A 26,827-nucleotide genomic window follows, 5' to 3' on the forward strand; every position below is an offset into this window, starting at 1 on the left:
CGCTCTGCGGCACGCGGTTCGGACTCGGCTATAAAAAGAAGGTCCCTTATCGTTGAGCTTAAAATTGAATTGGACTGCACTCATTGATATGTGAGAAGTTTGCCCTAGTTCCTTAATGGAATGTTCATGGGAAAATTTGCATTTGGAAAATTTTCTACTTCACCTTAATTTCTTTTTTAAATTTAAATATTTTTCTTCCTGTGTTTTTAATTTTTTTTTTCAAAACTATTTCTATTACTACTGTCCGGTGTTCATTCAATAATGTTATATTGTTGCATTCAATTATTAAATATTATAATCTTAGTCCAGGCGGGTTGAGTTCGGTTGGGCCGATTTTTTGTCAAGAGGTAAAAAGGAAATCAAATTATATCTAATTTACTCAGCAAATAAACCGAAAGCTTGCTAAAACAAAAGAAATGGTTAAAAAAATCTGTTACTTATATTTTGAATATGCTTGCTGTAAGTTAACAGAAAATGATTTGTCAAAGTCAAAAGTTGTTATCGAAACATTGTGCACTGTAACATTCTGCTGCTGTTATACAGCCATTGTTATGAGGGTGACATTGAGAAATCCGTTTGTGCTCCTAACTAAGTCTGATAAAGTTTTAACAAGTCTGCAAATCTGGGGTTTATTGATTTATTATTTTAACTTAATAAAACCGTTCACGAACGACATATATAGAAAAATAATTCGCAGCATATTTTGGTTTTAACATATAATATAATTTTGTATATTTTTTGTGATTGAAGTCTATGCCAGTTTATTCTTTCAAGTGGAGTTTATACATTTGTTTACCAATAAAAATTTGATGTTATAAATTTTTCATAATTACGTTTGTCCCATTCTCTGATAAATGTAGCTTTGTATTGGTCATAGGTTCATTTGGGAACAAGAAGATTCTTTACTTATACCAAACTAAATGGCTAACATTTAATAAATTTTTCATAGTTCGTAACTTTGTTTACTCGTACTAGCAAACAATTTAAATTTTGCCATATGAAATTCTTCGAAGCTTTTGTTCGTAGGTTAGTATGTCCGCCTATGACGCCTGGTTTCGAATCTTGGAGAGAACATCTGAAAAAATGTTCAAGTTTGAGTGAAATACTATCAAAAAAAAGGAGAAATAAATTTTTTTAATTTTAAAATGTGAATTGCAACTTCATATGAACGGACACCTAAAACACGAACTACGGCAATAAGTTTGGTAGCACTATAGATTTGATGATTTCTGAATGAGACCCACATGAGATTAACGTTGGTAAATTACACTTTTTAGTCCAAGTAGCAGGAAAAGCGAGATCCAACCAGTTCGCTTTAAAAATACTTTCTGTCATGCAAATGTTCACATCCGGTAACTCATACGAGTCCTTAAAGAAATAAGAATCTAACGTAGAACTACTTCTTCTTGCCATAGCATGACAGGCATACTGCAGATGTTCTACTATTTCCTCTTCCTTGACGTCCTCACTGCTACTGCAGGCTGAGCAACAGGAGTGTTCACAGATTTTGGTTTTCAAAACTCAACGGTTTTTTTTTTTCAAAATAGCAAAATGTTTTTTGCAAGTTGGTGCCGAATGTTGATATCAGATTCGTGGTCAACTTCCAAATACCTATCATTTGAGCCTCAAATTTCCATAGTCTTCAAACATGACCGGTTTGGGGGATGGGGCGGCTACTCAGTGTCCTGACCCTGAAAATAAAATTCACATTCGTGTTCTACTCTAAAATACCTCTTATTTGAGCTCCATATTGCAATTGTCAGCAAGTTTGTCCTATTTTGGTGGTGTAACGGGGATGGGGTTGCCGGTGCAGCCGTTTTTGAGTCTATACGGAACAGACAAACAAACACAAATTCATTTATATATATAAGATGAAAACAAGTAAAAGCGTGCTAAGTTCGGCCGGCCCGAATCTTGGTTACAAACCACTATGGCTTCCGCTAAAAATGTACCCTTATTAACTGAGTTTGTATTTGAATTATTTTGGTCTCAACAAGTCATATCGGGGTATCGGTACTTAGGGGGCCTATATCACCATATTGACCGATTCGGATAAAACTTGGCACTGATGTTCAAAGTCATATGATAGTGGTTTGGGCTTAAGGGCTGAAGAAGTTAAATCCGCGGATCGGTTCATATGGGAGCTATATCTGTATATAGACCGATTCGGGTCATACCAAATTTGGGGCTTCTAAGGCTCAAGAAGTTATCGGATGAAAGTTGAGGTTTCTAGGGGCTCAAAAAGTCAAATCCTGGGATCGGTTTATAAGGGGGCTATATCTTAATCTGAACCGATATGGCCCATTTGCAATCCCCAACGACCTACATCAATAGGAAGTATCTGTGCAAAATTTCAAGCGGCCATCTTTACGAGTTCGACCGCTATTGCGATTTCGACAGACGTACGGACAAGGCTAGTTAGACTCAGAATGTCGACACGAACTAGAATATATATACTTTGTGGGGCCGCAGTTGAAAAATTCGAGGTGTTACAAACAGAATGACTAGATGAGTATACCCTTATCCTATGGTGGTGGGCATAAAAACATATGGAATGTCAACATCTACTGATCTTTATGTCAGCAATTAAACTTTCTTAAATCTACCAATGCCCACAGTTGCTCTTTTTTTGGACTATGTGTGCAATGTATTGACGGCAACATCCACTCCAACAGATTTTTTCCACGAGTGTAGTTTTGGAGCCATCGTAGCGAAGAGGTTAGCATGTCCGCCTATGACGCTGAAGGCTCGGGTTCGAATTCTGGCGAGACCATCAAAAAAAATTTTCGGCAGTGGTTTTCTCCTCCTAATGTTGGCAAAAGTTATGAGGTACTATGCCATATAAAACTTCTCTCCAAAGAGGTGTCGCACTGTGGCACGCCGTTCGGACTCGGCTATACAAAGCAGCCCCTATCATTGAGCTTAATCTTGAATCAGACTGCACTCATTGATATGTGAGAAGTTTGTTCCTGTTCCTTAATGGAATGTTCATGGGCGAACTTTGCAATTTTGTAGTTTTGCAGCTCAAGCGCTCTAAAATTCTTTGGGATATCTCTGTTGACCGGAACCCAAAAGAGATGAAGTTTAAACAGTTGCTGCATCTGTGACAATCAAGGGCGGATTCCGAATTCAGATAAACATTCTTTAGAGATTGGCTGCCCGAGAGATATTTATGCCAACCATTATATCTAATCCATTCCACCACTTCTTTTATTGCAAGGATCTCCGGTTGGTACACGCTGCCTCTGCTCTTTAGAGTACCAAATGCAGGGGTATAGGGCAAGAGTGGCCTTTCCCATTCCAAAATGTTGATTGTGACGTTTAGCCGAGGAGCAGGTACCGTCGAATTTGCTAAAAAGAACAGCTTCTATATTTTTTTATTTTTTTTATTATTCTTAAGTCTATAGATAAGTATATCCTTACAGACTAATATAAATGTACATAAATACAAACAACATTGATATTTAACTAGGATTTAAGTGTAGTATAATTTGTCTTCAAATTCCCATGTAAAACATTTGAGATGAAAGTGATGTTCAACATTTTCCTGCGGCTACTGAGAGTAGGGAGCTTTATTAAATTTAATCTAAACATATAGGAAGGAAGTGTTTGATAATTCCAACCACGATTACGAAGGTAAAGTAATAGAAATTGTTTCTGTACTGATTCAATTTTATTTCTGTGAATAGTGTAAACCGGATCCCAAATAACAGATCCATATTGTGTACTTCGGACAACAGAAATATATAAGTTCATAGTAAATGAAGAATCATCAAATTCTTTAATCCATCTTTTCACAAATCCAAGAGAACTAAAAGATTTATTCACCATCATAGAAATATGTTGTCTAAACTTTAATTTACGATATAAGAGGATGCCAAGATCTAGAAACGTTTCTTCTATATCAATTTCACGACCGTTAAGATGATAACTTTTTGACAAGTGTTGCGTTCTATAGAAAGACATTAAATTACATTTCAAGATATTTAGTTCCATTAAATTTACATTACACCACAAACAAAAGTTATCAAGATCGAGTTGTAACAAATCTTGCTCAGAAGGAACACAGAACGAGAATTTTTAATAACACAATCATTTATAAACAGATTAAAAATAATTGGATCCAGATGAATCTTATCACTGTATTGTCCCATACAACTTCTAGAATGTAAGTTATAAATAAACTTTCTTACAGTAGTATTAACGCCCGGAGTTTCCAGCTTCTTTAGAAAAAATATCAAACCAGGGTATCGATTTTTATCAAGGCTATATATAATTATAGACCTTTATAATGTTGACGTCGTGGTTTGGAAAACATAAATGTACGGAAGCTATATTCAAACGTGAACCCTTATGGTACGTTTGCTACAACCCACATCAATAAGAAGTATCGGAGGAAAATTTCAAGATATATTTTTAGTCGCTTGGCTTCTGTCATAATAATGACATATAAAGCCAGATTATATAAACTTGGCAGGTCAATATTATAAGGTGTAACAAACCCAACGACGGATGTGTATACGTATTCTATGGGAAATGCCGGGTATAAAAGGATCAGGTTTCACCAAATCATCCAATGAGATTTTTTATTTTAATTCGCCATTGTAATAAAAATTCCACAAAACATTTTTCTTATATTTTTATTTGGAATTATTCGATTTTTTCCATAAACTTACTTCAATTATTGTATAAAAATGTAGAAGCGAGTTGTTGTTGAGCAAATAAACACCTTAAACACTTTCAGTTCAAAGAAAGTGATATCAATTGGCTTTGATTGAATAGGTAACGGTGAACTGAAATCAAAATAAGTTTCGAAAAAAAAATTTTAAAAATCCCAGCACTAAACCCAAAAGATACCAACCAACTCATCGACCATACCAATGGGACCAAACTTTCGAAACAAAGAAAAGCCACAAAGTCATTTTCATTTCCATTAAACATCATGTTCGCCGTCCCAATTGTATGGAGAATATGATAATCATAGCCCAAAGACAATGTGATTCTTTCAAGCCAAAACATGTTGGGCAACTACATGGAATATGACCATAGGACCAAGGGGGAGACAAAACAAAAGCGAACGAAAATCAAAACTGGAGGATTGAACTTGAAATGCATTACCAATTCTAACAATACCAGATCAATTTCTGTGATCAGTTGCTACTGATTTTGCAGCAGCAGCAGCATCTGCAGTAGCAGAGTTGAACTGATACCTACTCTCATGTGCTTCCAATCGTTTTCAGAGATATGCTCAAATGGCTCTATGAAGGCATAATCATGATGGGATTTCATGTATTTTAACACTTCAAAAAATGGGACGGAAAGAACAAACAAAGGACATCATGACATGGTCATGGGCACCATGTTGTTGGTACGAGGATGATGTCTGGGCGAATATGTGAGCAGTAGAGCAGATAAAAATGCCATTTCGGTCGTATTGCTTGAGTGACGACTAATGCAGATCCGCGAGAAAGATCTTCCTCACATTCCTCATTACGATCATATGATATGACAATGATTTTATGACCAAGTGGCTATCAGTATATTCACATATGTATGCTTCAATGTGGATACATATCCATTGAATTAGTGAAGAGGCTTCTTGTGCACGATGACATGGGTATGGCCGCCCTAAAAAAAAATCAAAATTCAGTTTGATTATGCTATTGGCACTTTATTGTTGGCGATGGTGTAATTTACATCCTTAAATTATGTATATCCACTATTATAAAGGGATACCCAGGAAAATATTTTTCTTATGGTAAAACTTGATAAGGTCCCATAACAACAAACATTCATCGGCATATTGTAGTACATAAAAATTTATTATTTCATTTAAAGCACGCTAACTTTCAAAGGAGTAAAGCTGGACACGTGAAATTTTGTATTTATAATTTTTTATTATTGTTGGTCGGTGTGAATTGTAAATGGGCCAAATCGGCCCATGTGCAGATATAGTTCCCATATACACCGATCTCCGGATTCCGTCGTGTTGAAAAATGCAACTCTGTAAACAAATGTTAAAAAAGCATCACGCAAAAGCTAAATGATTTTTAACTTTAACGACCAAATACACTACTATAAATGTGGCAACACCGAATGACGCTCGGTTTTTAGTGTCAAAGTTGAAATTTGTTAACTTTTCTGAGTTGCTTTTCTGGGATTCGTGTGCGTAGTTGTATTTTTGCAACGCGACGCTCAAAACCAAAGATCAACGCGCTCATGCTGTTTTGGCCTTTATCCTACCATATAGGAAATCAATGGGAATTTCATGTTTATTTATGCCACTATCCTTTTTTTGTTTCTGCCTATAAAGAGAAACCGTGCAAAGACCTTGACAAATGCGATCCATGATGAAGGGTGTATAAGAGAAACATCTTTCACATCGACGAGTGCTGCCCGTTCAAAAGCGATCCATGGTGAAGGGTATATAAAAGACATATCTTTCATATCAACGAGTGATGCCCGCATAAAGGATCTTCTTTTTATTGCCGAGTCCGAACTTCGTAGAGAAGTTTTCCATGTGCTGAATACCTCAAAAATGTGGCGTGTATATAAAGGGGGTAACCATAACTAATTTTTAAAATGTTTTCGCAGTATTTATATCTTTAAAGTCATAGAGACGCATTCTTACTTCTTCTTCTTAAAACTTGCAAATGCCTTTTAACAGGGAAATCAACTCTCTCCATTCCTCGATGCTTTTAAAATCGTTCTTTTCTTTGTTCTTGGTGCTTATAAAACCGAATTGCATTTATGGAAAACTGCTATGTTTCTTCCAAGAGCCCATTACTTCTATTGAAAAGTTTTGCTAGGTTTTGCGATTCTCTTTTTCTGAAACAGACGTCACAATGCAGTCAATTCTTCAAGTGTGCTGCTTAGCTCATATATTCGTTGATACACTGAAGATGAAATTTTGAAGTCTGCTAGTCATGTGGATTATATATTCCTATTTACAAGTCACTCCAACGACTACAATGAACCACAAAACTTGATATGATAAAGTAGTAGAGGTTCTAGTAGGCATTTGCTGTTGTGGCATATTTTATCTGCCATGCAATAAAAAAACGGCCACAACAACTGGACACACAGTCCCATGTTCTGCCAAACTCTTTTGATTCTCCGATTCAAAGAGTTTTAAGCAGTCCCCGACCTCAACCAGCCAGTTTAATGCCAAAACACCATCAGAGGCGAAGAGGAAAATTGAAACCAGACGAATGCAATAAGTAATGCCTAGAGCATTAAATACGGAAGTAATCGATTGATATTGAATCGTGAGCATTAAGTTTTGTTTGTTGCTCTCTGCTTGTACAGTTGCAAGATCAAATACAAGAAAAAATAACACATTTTGGATTTATTAAAGAGCACAGTAACTCTTAACGTAAAATGAGAGGTATTGCCAAAAATATCGTTCATAATGCCTAGCTTGTCAAATAGCTCACACATATGGACATGTTGAATCTTTGGAGATAATAAAAGCCGTTTTCTGCGCCAAAGTAGAAATAATTGAAGCCTGTCCTCTGTAACTCATTTAGCTTAAGGTTAACGTTAATAGGCTCCTTATTGTAATTTTCAAAGCAGGCATATATCGGAGATGGGTCAAACGTTTTATGCGAAATTAGTTTGGACCCTTATAGTGACCCAAAAATGTCTTGTGGCAACGCCACACACCAAAACCCGGTATTTGAGAATAGATTATTAATGATATCAAAATTTGGGATCCAAACTGTTTCGACGAATGGGGAAAATACCTCCTGGTTCGGCTAGTGACATATAAAAATCCATGGGTCTGAACATTTTGAACACCCACTAATTTGCAATTTGTACTGAAAAATAGATTTCCGATGAGAAACTGAATATCTTAATGTCCTAGAAAATTTCTGACTTACAATTTAACGGCAGTTCATTGAAAGCTTCTAAAAAGTCGATTAGAAATAAACGTAGTAAAATTTTCTTCCGCATATGTCCCAAGAAAATGTTACGAACCACTTTCAATGGGCTCGGCGGAACAAGATTTGCAAATATTGAATATGTCTAAGTTGTTGTTAATGGCCATTTTGTGGATCTAGACAGTTCTTACTACAAACAGTGTATCGAAGCTTTTGAAATCCGCAAGAAAAATGTATCGAGCTAAGAGGAGATTATGTTGAGTTGTGTTTTCTTTGTTAGGTCGGCTACTTTTGGGACTGCTCTCGTATCCCAGTATAAACCAATCGTTCAACCTCCTTCTTTAAAGATCAAATTCATCATAAATAATTTATGAGGTTAAATATGTATTATCGTTGAACCATCTTAAAATTACAATATTCGTTTAAACTATGATGTAGCCCCTTACAATTGTTCGCGCACGCAATTAATAACCCATTTCGTTATCGAACACTGTGCTACACAATTGATATATATAGCTGGCAATGCAATTTGATGCAACACGTATTCTAAACAAAAACACGATGCAATGCAAAATTAATTTTTTGATTTAGTCATGGTTGGTAAATTTCAATAAAGAATTGTGATAGTTCTCCCCTCAATCGAATCGCTATATTGTCTTTTTGTAACAAATTGCTTGCAATTCGTTTTAAAACTAAAATGCATTTTAGGACTAAAAACAAATTAAAATCTGGGTTAAATATTTTTGTTGGTTTGCCTTTTTAGATTGGTTTTTGTGGAGAAGTGGCTGCTATGCATGGCATAGTACCTCACAAATGTAGCCAACATTAGAAGAGGAAAGTTGAAAATTATTTTCTAATGTTCTCGCCAGAATTTGATACTTTGGAACTTTGGATACCCACCACCTCGGGTATATATGTAAACTACCTTTCATCATAATCCGGTGAAAAATTCATAATTTACGACCCCATAGCAGCAACGGATATTGAGTGGTCTAATAAGTACACGTCATTGTTCAATTTTGCTAGCCATATCCAAATATAGACCGATCTGAATCATATGAGACACGGATGTCGGAAAGCCTAACATAAGTCACTGTGTCAAATTTAGGCGAAATCGGATTATAAATGTGTCTTTTATGGGCCCAAAACCTTATATCGAGAGATCTGTCTATATGGCAGCTATATCCAAATCTGGACCGATATGAGCCAAATTGAAGAAGGATATCGAAGGGCCTAACACAACTCATTGTCCCAAATTTCTGTGAAATCGGACAATAAATGCCCCTTTTATGTTCCATAAACCTTAAATCGATAGATTGGTATATATGGCAGCTATATTCAAATCTGGACCGATCTGGACCAAATTGAAGAATGATGTCGGGTGGACAAACACAACTCACTGTCCCAAATTTCTACAAAATCTCATAATAAATGTGGCTTTAATTGGCCTTCAAATCGGCGGATCGGTCTATATGGGGGCTGTATCAAGATATAGTCCGATATAGCTCATCTTCGAACTTAATCTGCTTATGGACAAAACAAAAAAAATCAATCAGCTCAATATCTCTATTTTTAGAGACTGTAGCGTGATTTCAACAGACAGACGGATGGACATGCTAGATCGTCTTAGATTTTTGCGCTGATCAAGAATATATATACTTTATGGGGTCGGAAATGGATATTTCGATGTGTTGCAAACGGAATGACAAATTGATTATATCCCATCCTTCGGTGGTGGATACAAAAAAAAAGGCTGAGACTGGAAATAATCTCCCTTATGGACGGAACATGTTTGACTTCTTTGAACATCTTTGACTTCTTCAACTCATTAAGGTCACAATTAATTAGAGTTTTTTATACCCTACACCACCACTGTGATACAGGATATTATAACTTTGTACATTTGTTTGCAACGCTAAGAGGGAGAAGAGCTAGACCCATTGATAAGTGTATTAATCCGCTTAGAATCACTTCCTGATTCGATTTAGCTATGTCCGTCTGTCTGTCCATGTATTCTTGTGATCGCATTTGTTGTCCGGTTGTCATGAAACTTTGCATAAGTCTCTTCTTTGGTCCAAGGATGAACGCTATTGATTTAGAAGAAATTATCACATTTAGATATAGCTTCCATATAAATCTTTCATCCGATATGGCGTTTCAAGGCTGTAGTAGACACAATTTTTCTTACGTCCAAAAGTGTGCACAATTTCATTTAAATCGAATCAGATTTAGAAAAAGCTCCCATATATATCTTTCAGCCGATATGGACTTTTAAGGCTGTTGAAGCCACAATTTTGGTCTTCACAAAATTTAGCACGATATGTTCTGTTTGACGTCTCAATGAGCCACAATTTTTGTCTGATCTTTACAAAATTTGACATGATATGTTTTTTTACTTCCAAACTTGTGCAAAATTTCATTAAAATCTAATCAGATTTACATATAGCTCCAGTCGATATGGCCTTTTAAGGCTGTTGAAGCCACAATTTTGGTCTGAGCTTAACAAATCCGATCATATTTAGAAATAGATATAGATAAAATCCGATCAAATTTAGATATAGCTCCTATATATGGAAGCTACAAATTTTGGTTCGATCTTTATACAATTTAGCGTGAGGTGTTTTATTTGAAGTCCTAGACGTGTGCTAAATTTCACCAAACTTCGGAATTAGATATAGCTACCATACATATATTTCATCCGATGAGAGGCTGTAATATTCACAATTTAGGTCCTATCGTAAGAAAATCTTACAAGGTTCTATTCAATATTTCAATAGATATGCAAAATTATAGTCTGACTAGATTTCAACATAGGTACCATGCATTGAAAGTAGTATGTATGCTTTTGTCTGTCCTGGTTTCACATAATTCCGTCCTGATTTTCAAACCCGATACTATGCATTAGTAATTATAGGTTCTAGTAAGACATATTTCCGGAATTAGCTCCCTACATAGCTAATATACATACTCACTCACAAAGACTTCACCAAAAACTATTCACAAATTCCTTTAATTTAAAATCCTTTTTGACTTCATTTGACTGGTTCTTTAGCTTTATAGGATGTTAAGAAAATACTTGAACTTCTAAGGCTTTCACCCTAAATTTCTCATCTTCCCTAAGCTAAGGAAGATGAGCCGGGCCGAATCTTATATACCCTCCACCATGGTTCGCATTTTTCGAGTTCTTCCCGGTATCTCTTTTTAGATAAACAAAGGATAAAAGAAAATAATTGCTTTGCTAATTGAATTGAATGTTGGAGACCACAGTAGAAGTAAATGTGTAAAATTTCGGCCAAATCGAATAAGAATTGGGCCAGCTTTATCAGATTATTGACCGATTTAAACCATACTCAACACAGTTACTGAAAATCATAACAAAACACTTCAATGAAAATTTCAGCCAAATCGGATAAGAATTGCGTCCTCTAGTGGCTCAAGAAGTCAAGATCCCTGATCGGTTTATATGACAGCTATATCAAAACATGGACCGATATGGCCCATTTACAATCCCAACCGACCTACACTAATAAGAAGTATTTGTGCAAATTTTCAAGCGGATAGCTTTACTCCTTCGAAAATTAGCGTGCTTTCTATAGAGAGACGGACGGACGGACAGACAGACGGACGGACATGGCTAGATCTACTTAAAATGTCATGTCTATCAAGAATATATTTACTTTATAGGGTTTCAGACGAATATTTCGTGTAGTTACAAACAGAATGACGAAATTAGTAAACCCCCATCCTATGGTGGAGGGTATAAAAACAGAAAAATCACACATATAAATACTACTCAAAATCTAGGAGAAATAAGAGAATAAAAATCTTTCATAAATCAACATTAATATTTTTAAAACACGCCAATTACCCAAACAATAGAATGCGTTTAAGTTTACGTTCTACCACTGGATGACGTGTGAGTATGCGAAGGTCCACAGAATGCTGCACCAAATGACTTTCAACAACTTACCAGCATATTTACTGCCTCTGCAAACGGAGTGTGCATCTTTCGTGCCAATGTGCATGCCGCAAGTTCTTCATATGGGATTTTGGCACGAGAGGCTTTTGAGATATCATCATTGTTATTAGGCTTTTTGGGAAGGGAAATAGGCTTTTTGGCTTTAGCCACAATATTTTGAATGCGGTTCAAAAAATTATATGCTATATACAAAATTCCGTTATCATGGAGACCTACAGACTTACAAAGAAGAACCGGTCAAATTTGTCTTAAGCTACCATTTGGTTTTAGCCAGAAGTTTAGAGAGGGGTTGAACAACCAACCTAGAAGTAGCGCAAGCCCATTATCTTATTCAGCAACAAAACTATTCAAAGGAAAATGGCGTCAACTTAAAAAGTAAGAACAACTCAAATTTAATTATCTATTTATTGAAGTGACGCTAAATGACTGTGGGTATACAACATAAGTTGGCGGAACTAAATGGACTTTTATTCTATTTTATGCAATGACCGAAATGGGGGAAGGTCATAGAATTTGTATAATTCAAATTCATTGATAGGAGTAGGAGTTTGATGGTTTTCATTTCAATCATTTAATTTTTTCAATTAAAAAATTAATTGATTCAATAATTGTTTTTATTGAATATGAATTTTTTCAATTAAAGCCGTAATTGAATTTTTTTTCAGTTAAAGTCGTAATTCAAATTTTTGTCATTTTCAATTAAAAAGTTAATTGATTCAATACTTTTTTAATCGAATCTTTAAAAAAATCAAATATTATGCTTAATTGAAGAAGATTTCAAAAGCCCATACGTCCCACATTTCGACAAATCTATACCAATACCATGGCAGACGGTTCTACGTGGCGGATTAACCCGAAGGTGTCCATCATCAGCCAAGGGCTGCCGCCTCAGTAAACAACACACTGCTACGACAACAACAACTAATCTATAATGCCCACGTACCTTTTCTCAAACAATGCACCTCAAGTTCATTTTCCAGGAGGTAAACATCTGTGTACTAAATATAGAAATGAATTTGAATTTTCAAAAAATTCAATAACTTTTTTAATGGAATATAGAATTTTTCTATTTGAAAATTTTTTCAATTATATTTATAAAACTTTGATTAATATTATCATTTTCGTGATTGAAGCAGTTTCAGTCAAAAACTTAATTGGAACAATCATTTCCGTGATTGAAACCGATTTTTATTTTTTTTTTCTATGTAAAAAATGTTAGAAATTAGCATATATTTTTGCTTCAAAAGCCACATTTAACCTATGTATATCAAGTTTTAGACCAATTTGGACAATACTAACTAAACAACGTTCAAAATTACAGCCGAATCCGACATCAATCAATTGCGGCTTCCAGGCGGTCAAAATTTCAAATCGGAATTACGGTTTGTTTTGGAGTTATTCAGGTTATAGACCGATTAAGACCATACTTATCACGGATATTGGAATTCTGGAATACTGTAGCGCAGAGGTAAGCATGTCCGCCTATGACTTTGAACGCCTAAGTTTTAATCCTTGCGAGAACATCAGAAATAATTTCGGAGGTGGTTTTCCGTCCTAATGTTGGCGACATTTGTGAAGTACTTTGTCATGTAAAAACTTGTCCCCAAAGAAGTGTCGCTCTGCGGCACGCTGTTCGGACTCGGCTTTAAAAAGGAGGTCCCTTATCATTGAGCTTAAAATTGAATCGGACTGTACTCATTGATATGTGAGAAGTTTGCCCCATGGGCAAATTTGCATTTTGCATTTGCATAAACTATATAAGTGTTTCACACGGAATGACTAGTAACCCCCATTCCATGGTGATGGATACAACAATTGTAGCAATATCTTCTTATATATAAAAATCAATTTGTATTTGTTTGTCGGTTTGTGTTTTTTTTATTTGTTTGTGTGATCCTTATAGATTCAAAAACGTCTGAACCGATTTTCTTGAAATTTTTCATATAGTGCTGAATGGTGACGTGTTAAAGAAGCGTACTTCATTTTTGGATATCTGAAGGGGGCGGACCCTTGACCCTAATTTTCAGATGCGCCAGATCTCGGAGATGGTTGATGAGATTTAAGCGAAATTTTGTATGCTCTCTTATAGTAACCTAAAAACAAAAATTTGGTATCTACATTTCGGATGGGGTACCCAACCTCTAAAACCCTCCATATATATATATAGACCCATCACGACAATATGGAGCTCTAATGAAAGGTATTTAAGAGTAGACAACGTATCTGATATCCAGTGTTTGAGAGACCACCCCAACCCCCAAAACACACCTAAATCTGACATACATATTTACCAACCATGGCAATATGGGGTTTAAATGAAAGATATTTGGGATTGGAGCACGAAATCATGATATGATTCAGATCGAGCCATATTTTGATACAGGTGTGTTGGTGCATTTCCTGGCTAGACTTCCGATTTGATTAGAACTTGGGTTGGTTAGTATACCGTTTTATAAACTGATCAAAAAGTTGACTACATATGGAAAAATATTTCCATATACCTTATTTTGAGAGTGGGGCCACGGTGGCACAATCGTAAATAGGCGCTGAGCTAATGATAACATGAATGTTGAAAACCTATAACTAGGTTAAGTAGTGGCCAAATGTGGTCAGAGACTGCAAAAGTGATGTACAAAAATACTGAAGCCAATGACTGTTCTTGAAGAACGATTGACTCTTAATTGTACGGGAAAATTAACGACCATGGTGTACAAAGTGACAATGAAATAGAAATTTTATAAAAACATAAAATATATTCTAACGAAAAACAATTTTTGCTCCTCTAGGGTTGAAAGTATACATGTAATGCCGATATTTTTTAAACAGTCCATGTAACAGATTATGTCAAAGACATGCTAAACACCAAATTTAATTATGGACTTGGAACTGCTCAACCGCGACAAGCGGCAGCCATACACACTTAGAAGAAACAAAAATTACAACATTTTTCCCAGCAGAACAAAACACACTCACAGAAGTGATCGCTTCGAAGAAGAGGATACAGCTTAAATAATTGCCACACAGGGTTTTCGTTTTCAAGTACATGAACACTGAGTATCATTACAAGTTTTTTGTTGCGGTTTTTTGTTTTTGTATTGTATTTCGGGCTGCTGTAGTGGCAATTTGAAGAAATCCTTGCAAAAAGGGAAAATTATAATCATACAGTAGAACGTTAACAAAAAAGACAACAACAACAATTGCAGCGACATGGATAGCATGTCATCATCAATTGAGCCTGTAGTACCACGTACCGCCAATTTGCTGGCCTGCAAACAATGGTGGCGTGTTTGCTTCTTGTACGGTGATCAGCAGAAATATTATCGACAGGTTTACAGCAAAGCAGCGGCACAACGACTGGCCATATCGGCCGCCAAGTCGGCATCTTTGGGCCCAATCGATGACCAAAATAATGAAAATGACAGCCACTGCTACAAACTGGAGACAGAGTATGATACGGTGGCCATAGATTTTATCGAAACGCAATTAGACGACGAAGATGCTGAAGATGTATCCTGCGATAACATTACAACAATGCCGATAACAAACCATAAGAGCTCTAGCCCAGCAGCATCAATATCCGCGATATCAACCAAAGAACACCATCGAACGCCAGCAGCTTTATTTCCCTCAAAATGTGAAACCCATGCTGAAGGCCATTCCAATGGGAACAGTGGTGGCACCAACACCCTAAGAAAAAGCAAGCGACTTTTGCGCTCCTTAAGAGGACATCGAAAGGGCGGTGGCGATACAAATGACGATACAAGTTTGAACAACAGCACTACAACTGCCACCAGTCCTCGGAAGACCTCCTCCTCATCCAACCAGCAGCACATGGGGGACACATTGGATACCTTAAAAAATTTAAACCTTAATCACCGGACTCGCCAGCAGCAGTCAACAGCACCGACATCGGACCAAAGTAGCAACAATAGCCATATCGTTATTGAACCCACCAAACAAAATGCCAAACACACCCTCCTCGATGACCCTTTCCTCTTGGGCATCATCGATGACGATTCATTAGGCGATTTAATACGATGCAAGAAAAATCTCTATGTTCCACCATCGGCCAATGAAAATGTATCGAAATATTTCAACCTTTTCCCTGAAAGCGAACAGGAGCGATTGCTTTTCCCCGAGCAGGGGTCAATGTCACTTGAAATGGCCGTTGATGAAGAAAAACCTGCCTTACCACCAAAACGTTCAAATCGCCACTCCCCATCGACGACAACAAGTAATGATTTAAAACTGAATGAAAGTGATTTGGAGTTCTTAAATTTGAACTTGAGAAATCGAAGTCTTCCCCGTCGACTTCGACCCTCAAATGATCCGCATGACATAAGCTTTACATTTAAAGAGGAGGATGAGAACAGCATAAAACAACCGAAGGACGATGCAAACGATAAAGAGTGAGTACAAGTTATTTAATATCCAACATACATCATTATGGTAATCGTACCATTTGGAAAGGTAATTGCGGAAACCAACCAAATAGAATTGTAAACAAATCCTCAAAATACAGCCTAAAAAGGAAATAAACAGTGATATATTTCTCAAAATGCTATGATGAATGCATTACATTAAACAATTATAGGGAAAACGAAAGAGTTTGATTACTTTTCCATAGCATAATATTGAGCAGAAGAGCGTGATTGAAGTTTTTGTCGTTTCCAATTAAAAAACAAGTAAAAGCGTGCTAAGTTCGGCCGGGCCGAATCTGATATACCCTCCACCATGGATCGCATTTGTCGAGTTCTTTTCCCGGCATCTCTTTTTAGGCAAAAAAGGATATAAGAAAATATTTGCTCTGCTATTAGAGCGATATCAAGATATGGTCCGGTTTGGACCACAATTAAATTATATGTTGGAGACCTGTGTAAAATGTCAGCCAATTCGAATAAGAATTGCGCCCTTTGGGGGCTCAAGAAGTAAAATAGAGAGATCAATTTATATGGGAGCTGTATCGGGCTATAGACCGATTCAGACCATAATAAACATGTATGTTGATGGTCATGAGAGGATCCTTATTACATTTCAGGTAAATCGGATAATAATTGCGACCTCTAGAGACTCAAAAAGTCAAGATCCCAGATCGGCTTATATGGCAGCTATATCAGGTTATGAACCGATTTGAACCTTATTTGACACATTTGTTGAAAGTAAGAATAAAATACGTCATGCAAAAATTCAGCCAAATCGGATATGAATTGCGCCCTTCGGAAGCCCAAGAAGTCAAGTCCCCAGATCTGTTTCTATGACAGCTATATCAGGTTATGAACCGATTTGAACCATAGTTGGCACAGTTGTTGGATATCATAACAAAATACTTTGTCAAAAATTCATTCCAATCGGATAATAATTGCGCACTCTAGAGGCTCAAGAAGTCAAGACCCAAGATCGGTTTATTTGGCTGCTATATCAAGTTATGGTCCGACTTGAACCATACTAGATATAGTTGTTGTGTATCATAACAAAACACGTCGTGCAAAATTTCATTCCAATCGGATAAGAATTGCGTACTCTAGAGGCTCAAGAAATCAAGACCCAAGATCGGTTTATATGGCAGCTATATCAAAACATGGACCGATATGGCCCATTTACAATACCAACTGACCTACACTAATAAGAAGTATTTGTGCAAAATTTCAAGCGGCTAGCCTTACTCCTTCGGTTAGCATGCTTTCGACAGACAGACGGACGGATATGACTAGATCGACATAAAATGTCGGGACGATCAAGAATATATATACTTTGTGGGATCTCAGACGAATATTTCGAGTAGTCACAAACAGAATGACGAAATTAGTATACCACCCATCCTATGGTGGAGGGTATTAAAACTATCTATGCCTGACCGCAAATACCATTAAATAAGTTTAACCTGGCAGATTTAAGAGCTTATTAAAATGCTTAAGGTACGTTCGGATTAATTATATATTTTATCCATTATATTTTTTTATTTTTGACCAAAATGTTTTAAATTTGTACAAGAAAAAATATGAAGAAAATATTTCCAATTAAAAATTTAATTGAATCTGAACTTTTTCTTATTAAGAGCGTGATTGAAGTTTTTGTCGTTTCCAATTAAAAAATTAATTGATTCAATCATTTTGTCAATTGTTTCGAACTTTTATTTTCAATTTCGATTGTGATTGAAATTTTTGAAACTTCTGAACATACCTTTAGTAACCAAAGCGTAGTACTTTGGAATATGCAAATTTTGCCCATAAACATACCACTAAGGAACAGGAGCAAACTTCTCACATACATTCCGATTCAAATTTAAGCTCAATGATAAGGGGCCTCCTTTTTATAGCCGAGTCCGAACGGCGTGCCGCACCTCTTTGGAGAGAAGTTTTATATGGCATAGTACCTCACAAATGTTGCCATCATTAGGAGGGGAAAACCACCGCTGAAAATTTTTTTCTGATGGTCTCGCCAGGATTCGAACCCAGTCGTTCAGTGTCATAGGCGGACATTCTAACCTCTGCGCTATGGTGGCCTCCCTTGGAATATGGGCCAATTATATGAGATCCATCCTATTCCATTCCCACAGGCTGGAACTTTCAGCTACGACTTGTGCGATGTTCATCATTATCATAGGAAGCGGTTTCGGATAGTAGAAAGAAACTGCAAATTCCGGCATTCAGCGATTTCGAGAGAAGAGTGTCAGTGGGGGGTCAGGTTGCACTGATTCTTACTTAAATACTGAGTGCCAATGATACTCGAAAAGACAAGGAGAGTTACTTGCGCCTTTTAATAACCAATGGTCGATATCAGCGTCTGCCTTCTGGTTAGGGATGGCTGTAGGCGAGCGTCAAATCTTGAGGCAAGCGTCTTGTGATACATATGCTACTCCACATAACCCACAAGGATGAGCGATGGGACTGTATGACGACCTTGGAATAGTTAAATGTATTAAATTACAACGGTTGCGTTGGCTAGCTCATGTTTTCAGAATGAATGAGAAGCTCCAGCGCAGAATCCTTTTGAAGGCGATAACTGTGGTACCGCAAACCGGGACGACCAAAAGTTCGATGGAAAGATCAGACATCTCGAAACTTGGTGTTAGAGATTTTAGAACGAGCGCAGAAGATCGAGGCGTTTGGGACGCTATTCCAAGTTCAGTTCCAAATTCATCTACTATCTTATCTACTTTAAACAAATTATTTTTTTTGCAATATCAAAATCATTAAATCTTGCAGCAGAAATTTTTTTTGTCTTTCAAATTGAATGCATGTGACGACAGACACATTTGATCTCATCAATTCTCACTCACACCTAAAATTTTCTTTATATTTAATTTTTTAAAATAAAACAAAACAAAAAATGGCCAAAACTTCAACACCTTTGGTAATTTATTAACCTACCCTTGAGAAAAATACGGTGCTTGTGATGATCTTCCCTGCTGTTAGGCAATCATGTGAAAAAAAATCATTTCATTGAAATTTGATCCGGAGTAATCACTCAATCTCCACATGCATTCATTTGGGGACATTTAAAACTTTACATAAAATATCAATGACAGGATGTGGATACTATGGTTATTGAATTACACTGGAAGGCATTGGTGCTCTTTTGTGAAGTGTGTCTTTGGAGTGACCAAGCTGAAAACACATAAATAACAAGTAAGGAAAGGCTTAAATAGGGCGAATCAGACTATATACATTATACCCTACACCATTGGTTCTATCCATTTCTTTTAATTCATTTTACCAATACCTAAATCCAATTAGACTAATTTTTTTACTTATTGAAATATCCAATAGAATCAAGATTTTATTTTATGACTGCAGTCTTAAAAGTGCACTTCGGTTAAAATTCTTAATGTAAGCTATGTCTTAATCTGGATCGATTTTGATGAAATTTTGCGCACATATTGGGCGGAATTTTGGTAAATATAGTCATTATAGCTCATATAGGATGTTAGATATATGTATATGTGACCTATATTTAAATCTAAACCGCTCAATAGCATCCGTCCTTGGTCAAAAAAGTATCTTATTTAAATTTTTATAAAAATCAGACAACAAATGAGACCTGTATCTTGTTTACAAGAATACATGGACATACAGATAGGCGGACATAACTCAATCGAATCAGGTGCTCTTTTTCTAAGCCAACCGGTATACTTAACAGTACAATACCCTGTATCACAGTATAGGTGTATGGTATAAAAATAACTATTGAAGGTTTTATGTTTAGCAAGGTGGAATAATTTATACACTTAATTTTTATACCCTCCACCATACGAATATTTCGTCTGAGACCCCACAAAGTATATATATTTTTGATCGTCGTGACAATTTATGTCGATCTAGCCATGTCTGTCCGTCTGTCTGTCTGTCCGTCTGTCAGTCTAAAACACGCTAACTTTCGAAGGAGTAAAGCTAGCCGCTTAAAATTTTGCACAAATACTTCTTATTAGTGTAGGTCGGTTGGTATTGTAAATGGGCCATATCGGTCCATGTTTTGATATAGCTGCCATATAAACCGATCTTGGGTCTTGACTTCTTGAGCCACTAGAGAGCGCAATTCTAATCCGATTTGAACGAAATTTTGCACGAAGTATTTTGTTATGATATCCAACAAGTGTGCCCATTATAGTTTAAATCGGTCCGTAACCTGATAAAGCTGTCATATAAACCGTTCTGGGGACTAGACTTCTTAAGCTTCTAGAGGGCGCAATTTCTATCCGATTTGGCTAAAATTTTACATGACAATTTGTTGAAATTTTGTACGACGGATCCTGCCATGACTATCAACATATGTGTTTATTATGGTCTGAATCGGTCTATAGCCTGATACAGCTTCTACATAAATCGATCTCTCTCTGGCTGACATTTTACACATGTCTCCAACATACATACTTCTTAAGCTTCTATAGGGCGCAATTTCTATCCGATTTGGCTAAAATTTTACATGACAATTTGCTGAAATTTTGTACGACGGATCCTGCCATGACTATCAACATATGTGTTTATTATGGTCTGAATCGGTCTATAGCCTGATACAGCTTCTACATAAATCGATCTCTCTCTGGCTGACATTTTACACATGTCTCCAACATACAATTTAATTGTGGTCCGAACCGGACCATATCTTGATATCGCTCTAATAGCAGCGCAAATCTTGTATTTTATCCTTTTTTGCCTAAGAAGATATGCCGGGAAAAGAACTCGACAAATGCGATCCATGGTGGAGGGTATATTAGATTCGGCTCGGCCGAACTTAGCACGGTTTACTTGTTTGCCATTAGTTTAGTTTCTTATGAGTGAAGCCCAAAAACTCAATATAAAGAGAGAACGTTAAAATACGGACCACTTAGCAGGAAGAGCGTTTTATTTTTCCATGATCTAGCGAACCCGCCAGACCAAATATTTCGGTTATGAATTCCGACTCTTAAAATCATATTACAGCTAATAAACATTTATTGATACACATAGGAGAAGAATTATGTATTAATAAAACCAAGTAAAAACGTGCTAAATTCGGCCGGGCTGAATCTTATATTTCCTCCTCCATGGATCGTATTTATCAAGTTCTTTGCCCGGCATCTCTTTATAGGCAAACAAAGGATAAAATTTTCCATGCTATAAAAGCTATATCAGGTTATGGACCGATTCAGGCCCTTCTTTGTTTGGATGTTGAAAACCATAGTGGAAGTCATTGAACAAAATTCCTGCCAAATCGAATAAGAATCGGGTGGCCATACTATGCATAGTTGTTGGATGACGAAACAAAACACTTGATGTAAAATTGCAGCTATTTCCGATAATAATTGCGCACTCTAGAGGCTCAAGAAGTCAAGGTCCCATGTCGGCTTATATGGCAGCTATATTAGCTTATGAACCGATTAAGACCATACTTGGCAGAGTTGTTGAAAGTCATAACAAAACACTTCGCGCAAAATTTCAGAACCGAGATTGGTTTCTATGGCAGCTATATCAGATTATGAACCGATTTGAACCATACTTATCACAGTTGTTGGAGTCATAACAAATCGCTACATGCAAAATTTCAGGGTACACATTTAAAGAAGTCAAGATCCGAGAACAGTTTATATGGTAGCTACACCAAAACATGGACTGATTTGGCGCATTAACAACCTACCTGCACTAATTAGAAGTATTTGTGCAAAATTTCAAGCGCCTAGCTTTACTTTTTGATAGTGCTCACTTTTTTACTTTTGATAGTCCTTTCAACAGATGGACGGACATGGCTAAATCGATTAAGAATGTCAAGACGATCAAGAATATATGTATATACTTTCTCAGGTCTCAGATCAATATTTCGAAGAGTTACAAAAGGAATGACGAAATTAGTATACCCCCATCCTATGGTGGAGGGTATAAAAATTTATATTACATCTTCAGAATTTATTCTTTTAGAAGTCAGCAAACTATCGAAGAAATGTATTAAAACAGAGTGACACTCATAGTATGGTGGAGAATACTATTGCATTATGCAACAAAGAGTATCAGTAGGTTACAATTTCCGAACTGTTGCTCCTCTAACGTAACTAAAGACACATTGTGGTTAATATTACACCTAAACAGTGATGAACATTTTTTCTTGCCCACTAATTTTTTGTTGAAAAAAAGTACTTGAGTTTTTGATGAATGCTTACACTTAACCATCGTTGGATACTCATCACTTGGAATTTGCGGTTTGTCAGAGATAGTATTCGCCCTATTACATTGCACAATGATCTTCCGGGGAAAAAGATCGAGAATGAAGAACATGAAGGTATGAAAAAAAATCTCATTTCATGTTCTTTGGAATACATATTGAGAATGTCATGAGACTTTCCAAAGCAAAGAGAGCAAACACTTTCCGCAAAGCAAAACGGTGACAATTTTAAATAGCAAGCCGACTGCTTGAAATGTCTACATTTCCATTTATGATGAGGGGTTTTCCAGAAACATATTTAAGCACTTTATGCTACATTTAATGTAAACAAGATAATTGAAATTTGGGCACAATTATCCATTTGTGTAAATGTTTTATTCTGGCAAGAAGATATTTATTTTTTTTTAAGCGGCCATTTTTATAAAAGGCTACCAAAGGCTTCTGAGGGGTGGGCTAAGCATCCCCAGAAAATTTTTAGTCCGTCAGTCTGTCATAAGCACGCTCTTATTTGCACAAATAATTCCTATTATAGTAGGTCGGTTGGGTTTGTAAATGGGCCATGCGGCTTAGATGAACAGGTAACGTGAAACGTGTCAAACTTGGATAATATCGTGCTTACATCGCAGATACGTTTTCGCGGTATATTTGATATAAGTGCGACCTACCAATGTATTGCCCTGAATCTGTTATCCCAGCCTTTTTCATTGCAAAAAAATTCATTATATTATATTTGTATTGGGGACACTAGAGCTATTCTTTATATTGAACAACAATTTCCGTTGAGTATATTTGTGTAACAAACTAATCTATCTATAAAACTTTTAAAGTCACGCCCTATTAAATGGGTTGCCAACTGAACACCTTAATGTATTTTTTTCTGTTCTTATAAAGCCGTTATCCTTGAAGTACACGTAGCCACCTTGACATTGTCATTTTGTCAAAACCAACAAAGCTATATGCTTAAAATATCTATTGATACTTGAAATTACTTTTTGAAGAAATATTGTCCATTCAATATTTCGAATCTGTTGCCCAGGCGATCAGGCCAAGGGTCCTTCTCTGATACACCTTAAGACCCATATATCTTTTTGGGGTACGACTCCGCCTTGCTTGTCCAAATTTGGATACCAGCTTCGCATATTTCCATAGACCTTTCATCTGCATACATAAACGGGCATGGTGGGTTTTTTTGGGCATTGGCCCTTGGCCCTTTCTCTTGGTTTCATATAATATAATAAGAACAGATACGTATTTTATACTCTAAGAAGTTTCTTTTGGGTTCCATATTATCCCGCTCAAGCTATACTCCAATCTGAAATATTTGTCCTTAACTGGATATTATATTCTCTACTCCCATGATCCCTTATTTGAGCCCCGGTTGCCTAACATACACATACTTTGAGCACTATTTTCAGTGTTGAGATGCTTGTAGAATCTCAAATATGAACATAAATTGTCGTTAATAAGGTCAAATTGACAAACAACAAATAACCCTTTAATTGTCCAGCAGAATTTGTAGTTTAGATGCCCCTCTGTCGTCCTCAAATCGACTTCTTTTGAGAAAAATTTGAATAAATGAAAACATTCAAATAGCTGGTCTAGACTGTTAAACTTTCCTTCATTCAAAAAAAGAAAACAAGATAAAAGCTGCCATTTTATATTATAGCTGAAAAGAAGTACAAGGAATTTGTGAAGAATTGCAAAAACTTGCTGTAACTATGCAACTTTATGGCATGTTACGGAATCTAGTGGAAAACACGTTCCACCCTTTACATTAGCATAATTTATGGCAACTACTTAAAACATTATAGCCGCCACATATCATTTGCATACACAACATAATGGAATTTATGTAAAATAGAACAGATTTTATGCATCCAACATGCAAAAATGGTTGTCAATATTTTATCATTTTGTGTATGGGACAAGAAATAGGGTTCATTCATCTAACAATCACCTTTAAGCCTCACCTCACACATGTGAATATCAATATGTAATAGCCGAAATTGAGAGCACATGCAGAAAATGAAAATGTTTATGAATTACATTCACAGATTACTATCATAACAAACACACTCAGAGCCCAAAACAGTTGTATGTATACATAGGAAAAAAAACATGTTCCTCATGTGTTTGAGATACTCAAAACGATCGATCGATCCGATAATATGAATTCGAAGCGATTTTTGTGTATCAATTGTCAAATGAAATAAAAGACTTAAGTAAGAAACTTCACACGAATCTAAATCATCTTGAATCCAACGGTTGTGAACACTTAACCTAACCACCATTCATTCATCATAATCCGCAAAGCACTTCTCGTACATCCCTGAGGCCCTGACTTGCGGCTGCCACTCAACAATCAGCTACAGCCAACATTAGACAAATAATCCAGAGTTTGCCTCAGCAAGTACTCATTGTGACCACAAGGGGGAGTCGCGGACGAAGACACGTGTAAGCCCACAATAAGCATCTTCCGAATATACTGAATTGTGACTGATTTTCAATCTGAGCTTTCTATTACATGTGATAAACAAGCAAAATGACAGTGACAAGACTCAAATCTTACCCACGATGTATGACATGGGCATTCGCGTAGGTGTCGGTGTCGCTGGTGGCGGTTGATTGTAATTTCAATATGTTGTGGTAGCTGTCAATTTGATATGAAATCTGCTATGGAAACAAATTAAACAAACCAGGTTAAATGGGCTTCATTGACTATGTTGGCATTTACATTTCAAAGCGAAGCTGATGAGTTACAGTGTTTGTATGTATCTTTTTCATTCCCTACACCACTGCTGTGGTACAAGGTATTTTAACTTAGTGCCTTAATTGGTAACACCCAAAGTAGGAAAGATAGACCTGTTCATAAGTATGCAGCTTTCCGATACGATTAAGCTATGTCCGCAATTTCCATCGTGTTCAAATTAAGCACAAGTATTTTTTTTAATTTCGGTTCAGATTTAGATACACCTTCGTCCGATTTTAACTAAAACTGCAATAACTGGGTGATTTGTTAACCCATCCTCACAAAATGTCGGTAAGATAGCTGTTAAGTTTCATAGTAATCGGCTCTGATTTAGATATAGCTCTCACATATAGGTATCCCCCAATTTTCACTTTTATGGCCGTTGCAGGCGCATTTATCAACTGATCTTCTCAAAATTGTGCACACCGATTTCCTCTATGACTCCCATAATATGTTCGGATTTTGGTCTGAGTTCTTCATTCCAAATTTAAACCCATTTCAATTTCGACGACATAGCTTGCATACTCAATGTGCTGTAGGGTATCAGGGTTGGATGCTGGGATGACCCAATATTATCTTAACCCGTTGACATAGAATTACTTCCTTATTCGATTTAAATATTTCTAACTGACCCTTCGTCTATCTTTCCATGTATTTTTATTTACAATGTACACATTTTCTTGGATTATTTTAAACTTTGTCATAGCGGACTTTTAATGTATAGGGCTTGTTGAGTCGGTTCAGATTTAGGAAAAGCTCCCATTATCCACTAATTTCCATTTCCATGTTTTACTAATATTAAAATTTGGCACATAGGATTCCCTACATGACTTTCTTCATTTAAGGGTCATAGCAAGCGGATTTATCAGCCAATCGTAGCCGTAGCCTGAATACCTTGAGCATATATTGACTAAAACATAGGGTATCAAACGGTCGAATTTTCTCGACTTTAGCCCGTGCATACTCGCCAATGGCAGCTTCCTTTAAACCTATTTAAACACTCATGCTCAGTTGTTTATTTTACGTCCGCCACACCCTACAATCATTCATCTTTCGGACTGTTGTTATTTTGATGGCTTCCATACAACATTTATCGATGACATTTCTTAATGTATACTCTTTTGTATAATTTTTTCGTTCTGCCAACCTTAAATTCATAACTGAAATTAAAATCTATTTTTTTAATGAATTTTATAAACGACTGAAGACTACAGCGATGGTGCACCGTGGCAATTAAGTTATGAAGCTGAACGCCTCAGTTCAACTCATGTCACGAACAATGGAAAACGATTCTTAGTTTAATGGTTTTGCCCTTTCTTACTGGGGACATTTGTGAGCATTTTATCTCCGTATAAAGGCATACAAATATATCACATGTCAAATTTCAACTAGATCGGATCAAAGTACAGGCTTCTAGGGGCTCTTACGATAATAAATGAGAGCTATTTCTAAATTTTGAACCTCTATGGCCCATTTGAAATTCCCAATGACATACGTCAATTAGAAGTATCTACACACTAAAAAATAAAAAGTTTGCTAAATTTTTACGACAAACAAAATACTTTTATCACCTAGTTTTGCTTT

The 26,827-nt window shown here is 36.3% G+C and overlaps 1 protein-coding gene across 3 annotated transcripts in view; it reads left to right on the forward strand.

The window, feature by feature from the left end:
• The window catches only part of LOC106085256 (protein prickle), a 571,237-nt gene that overhangs the window by 421,773 nt on the left and 122,637 nt on the right, over nt 1–26,827 (forward strand). The window contains exon 2 of one of the 3 annotated variants that reach the window (XM_013249410.2): nt 14,649–16,271. The exons of the other annotated variants lie outside the window; for them this stretch is intronic. Coding sequence (XP_013104864.2) covers nt 15,070–16,271 — 1,202 coding nt within the window. The 5' untranslated portion in view covers nt 14,649–15,069. The remainder of the gene's footprint in view (nt 1–14,648; nt 16,272–26,827) is intronic. 3 annotated transcript variants of the gene reach the window in all.

Source organism: Stomoxys calcitrans, chromosome 5 (genome assembly GCF_963082655.1).
Source record: "Stomoxys calcitrans chromosome 5, idStoCalc2.1, whole genome shotgun sequence".
In the NCBI taxonomy this organism is placed as follows: Eukaryota; Metazoa; Arthropoda; class Insecta; order Diptera; family Muscidae; genus Stomoxys; species Stomoxys calcitrans.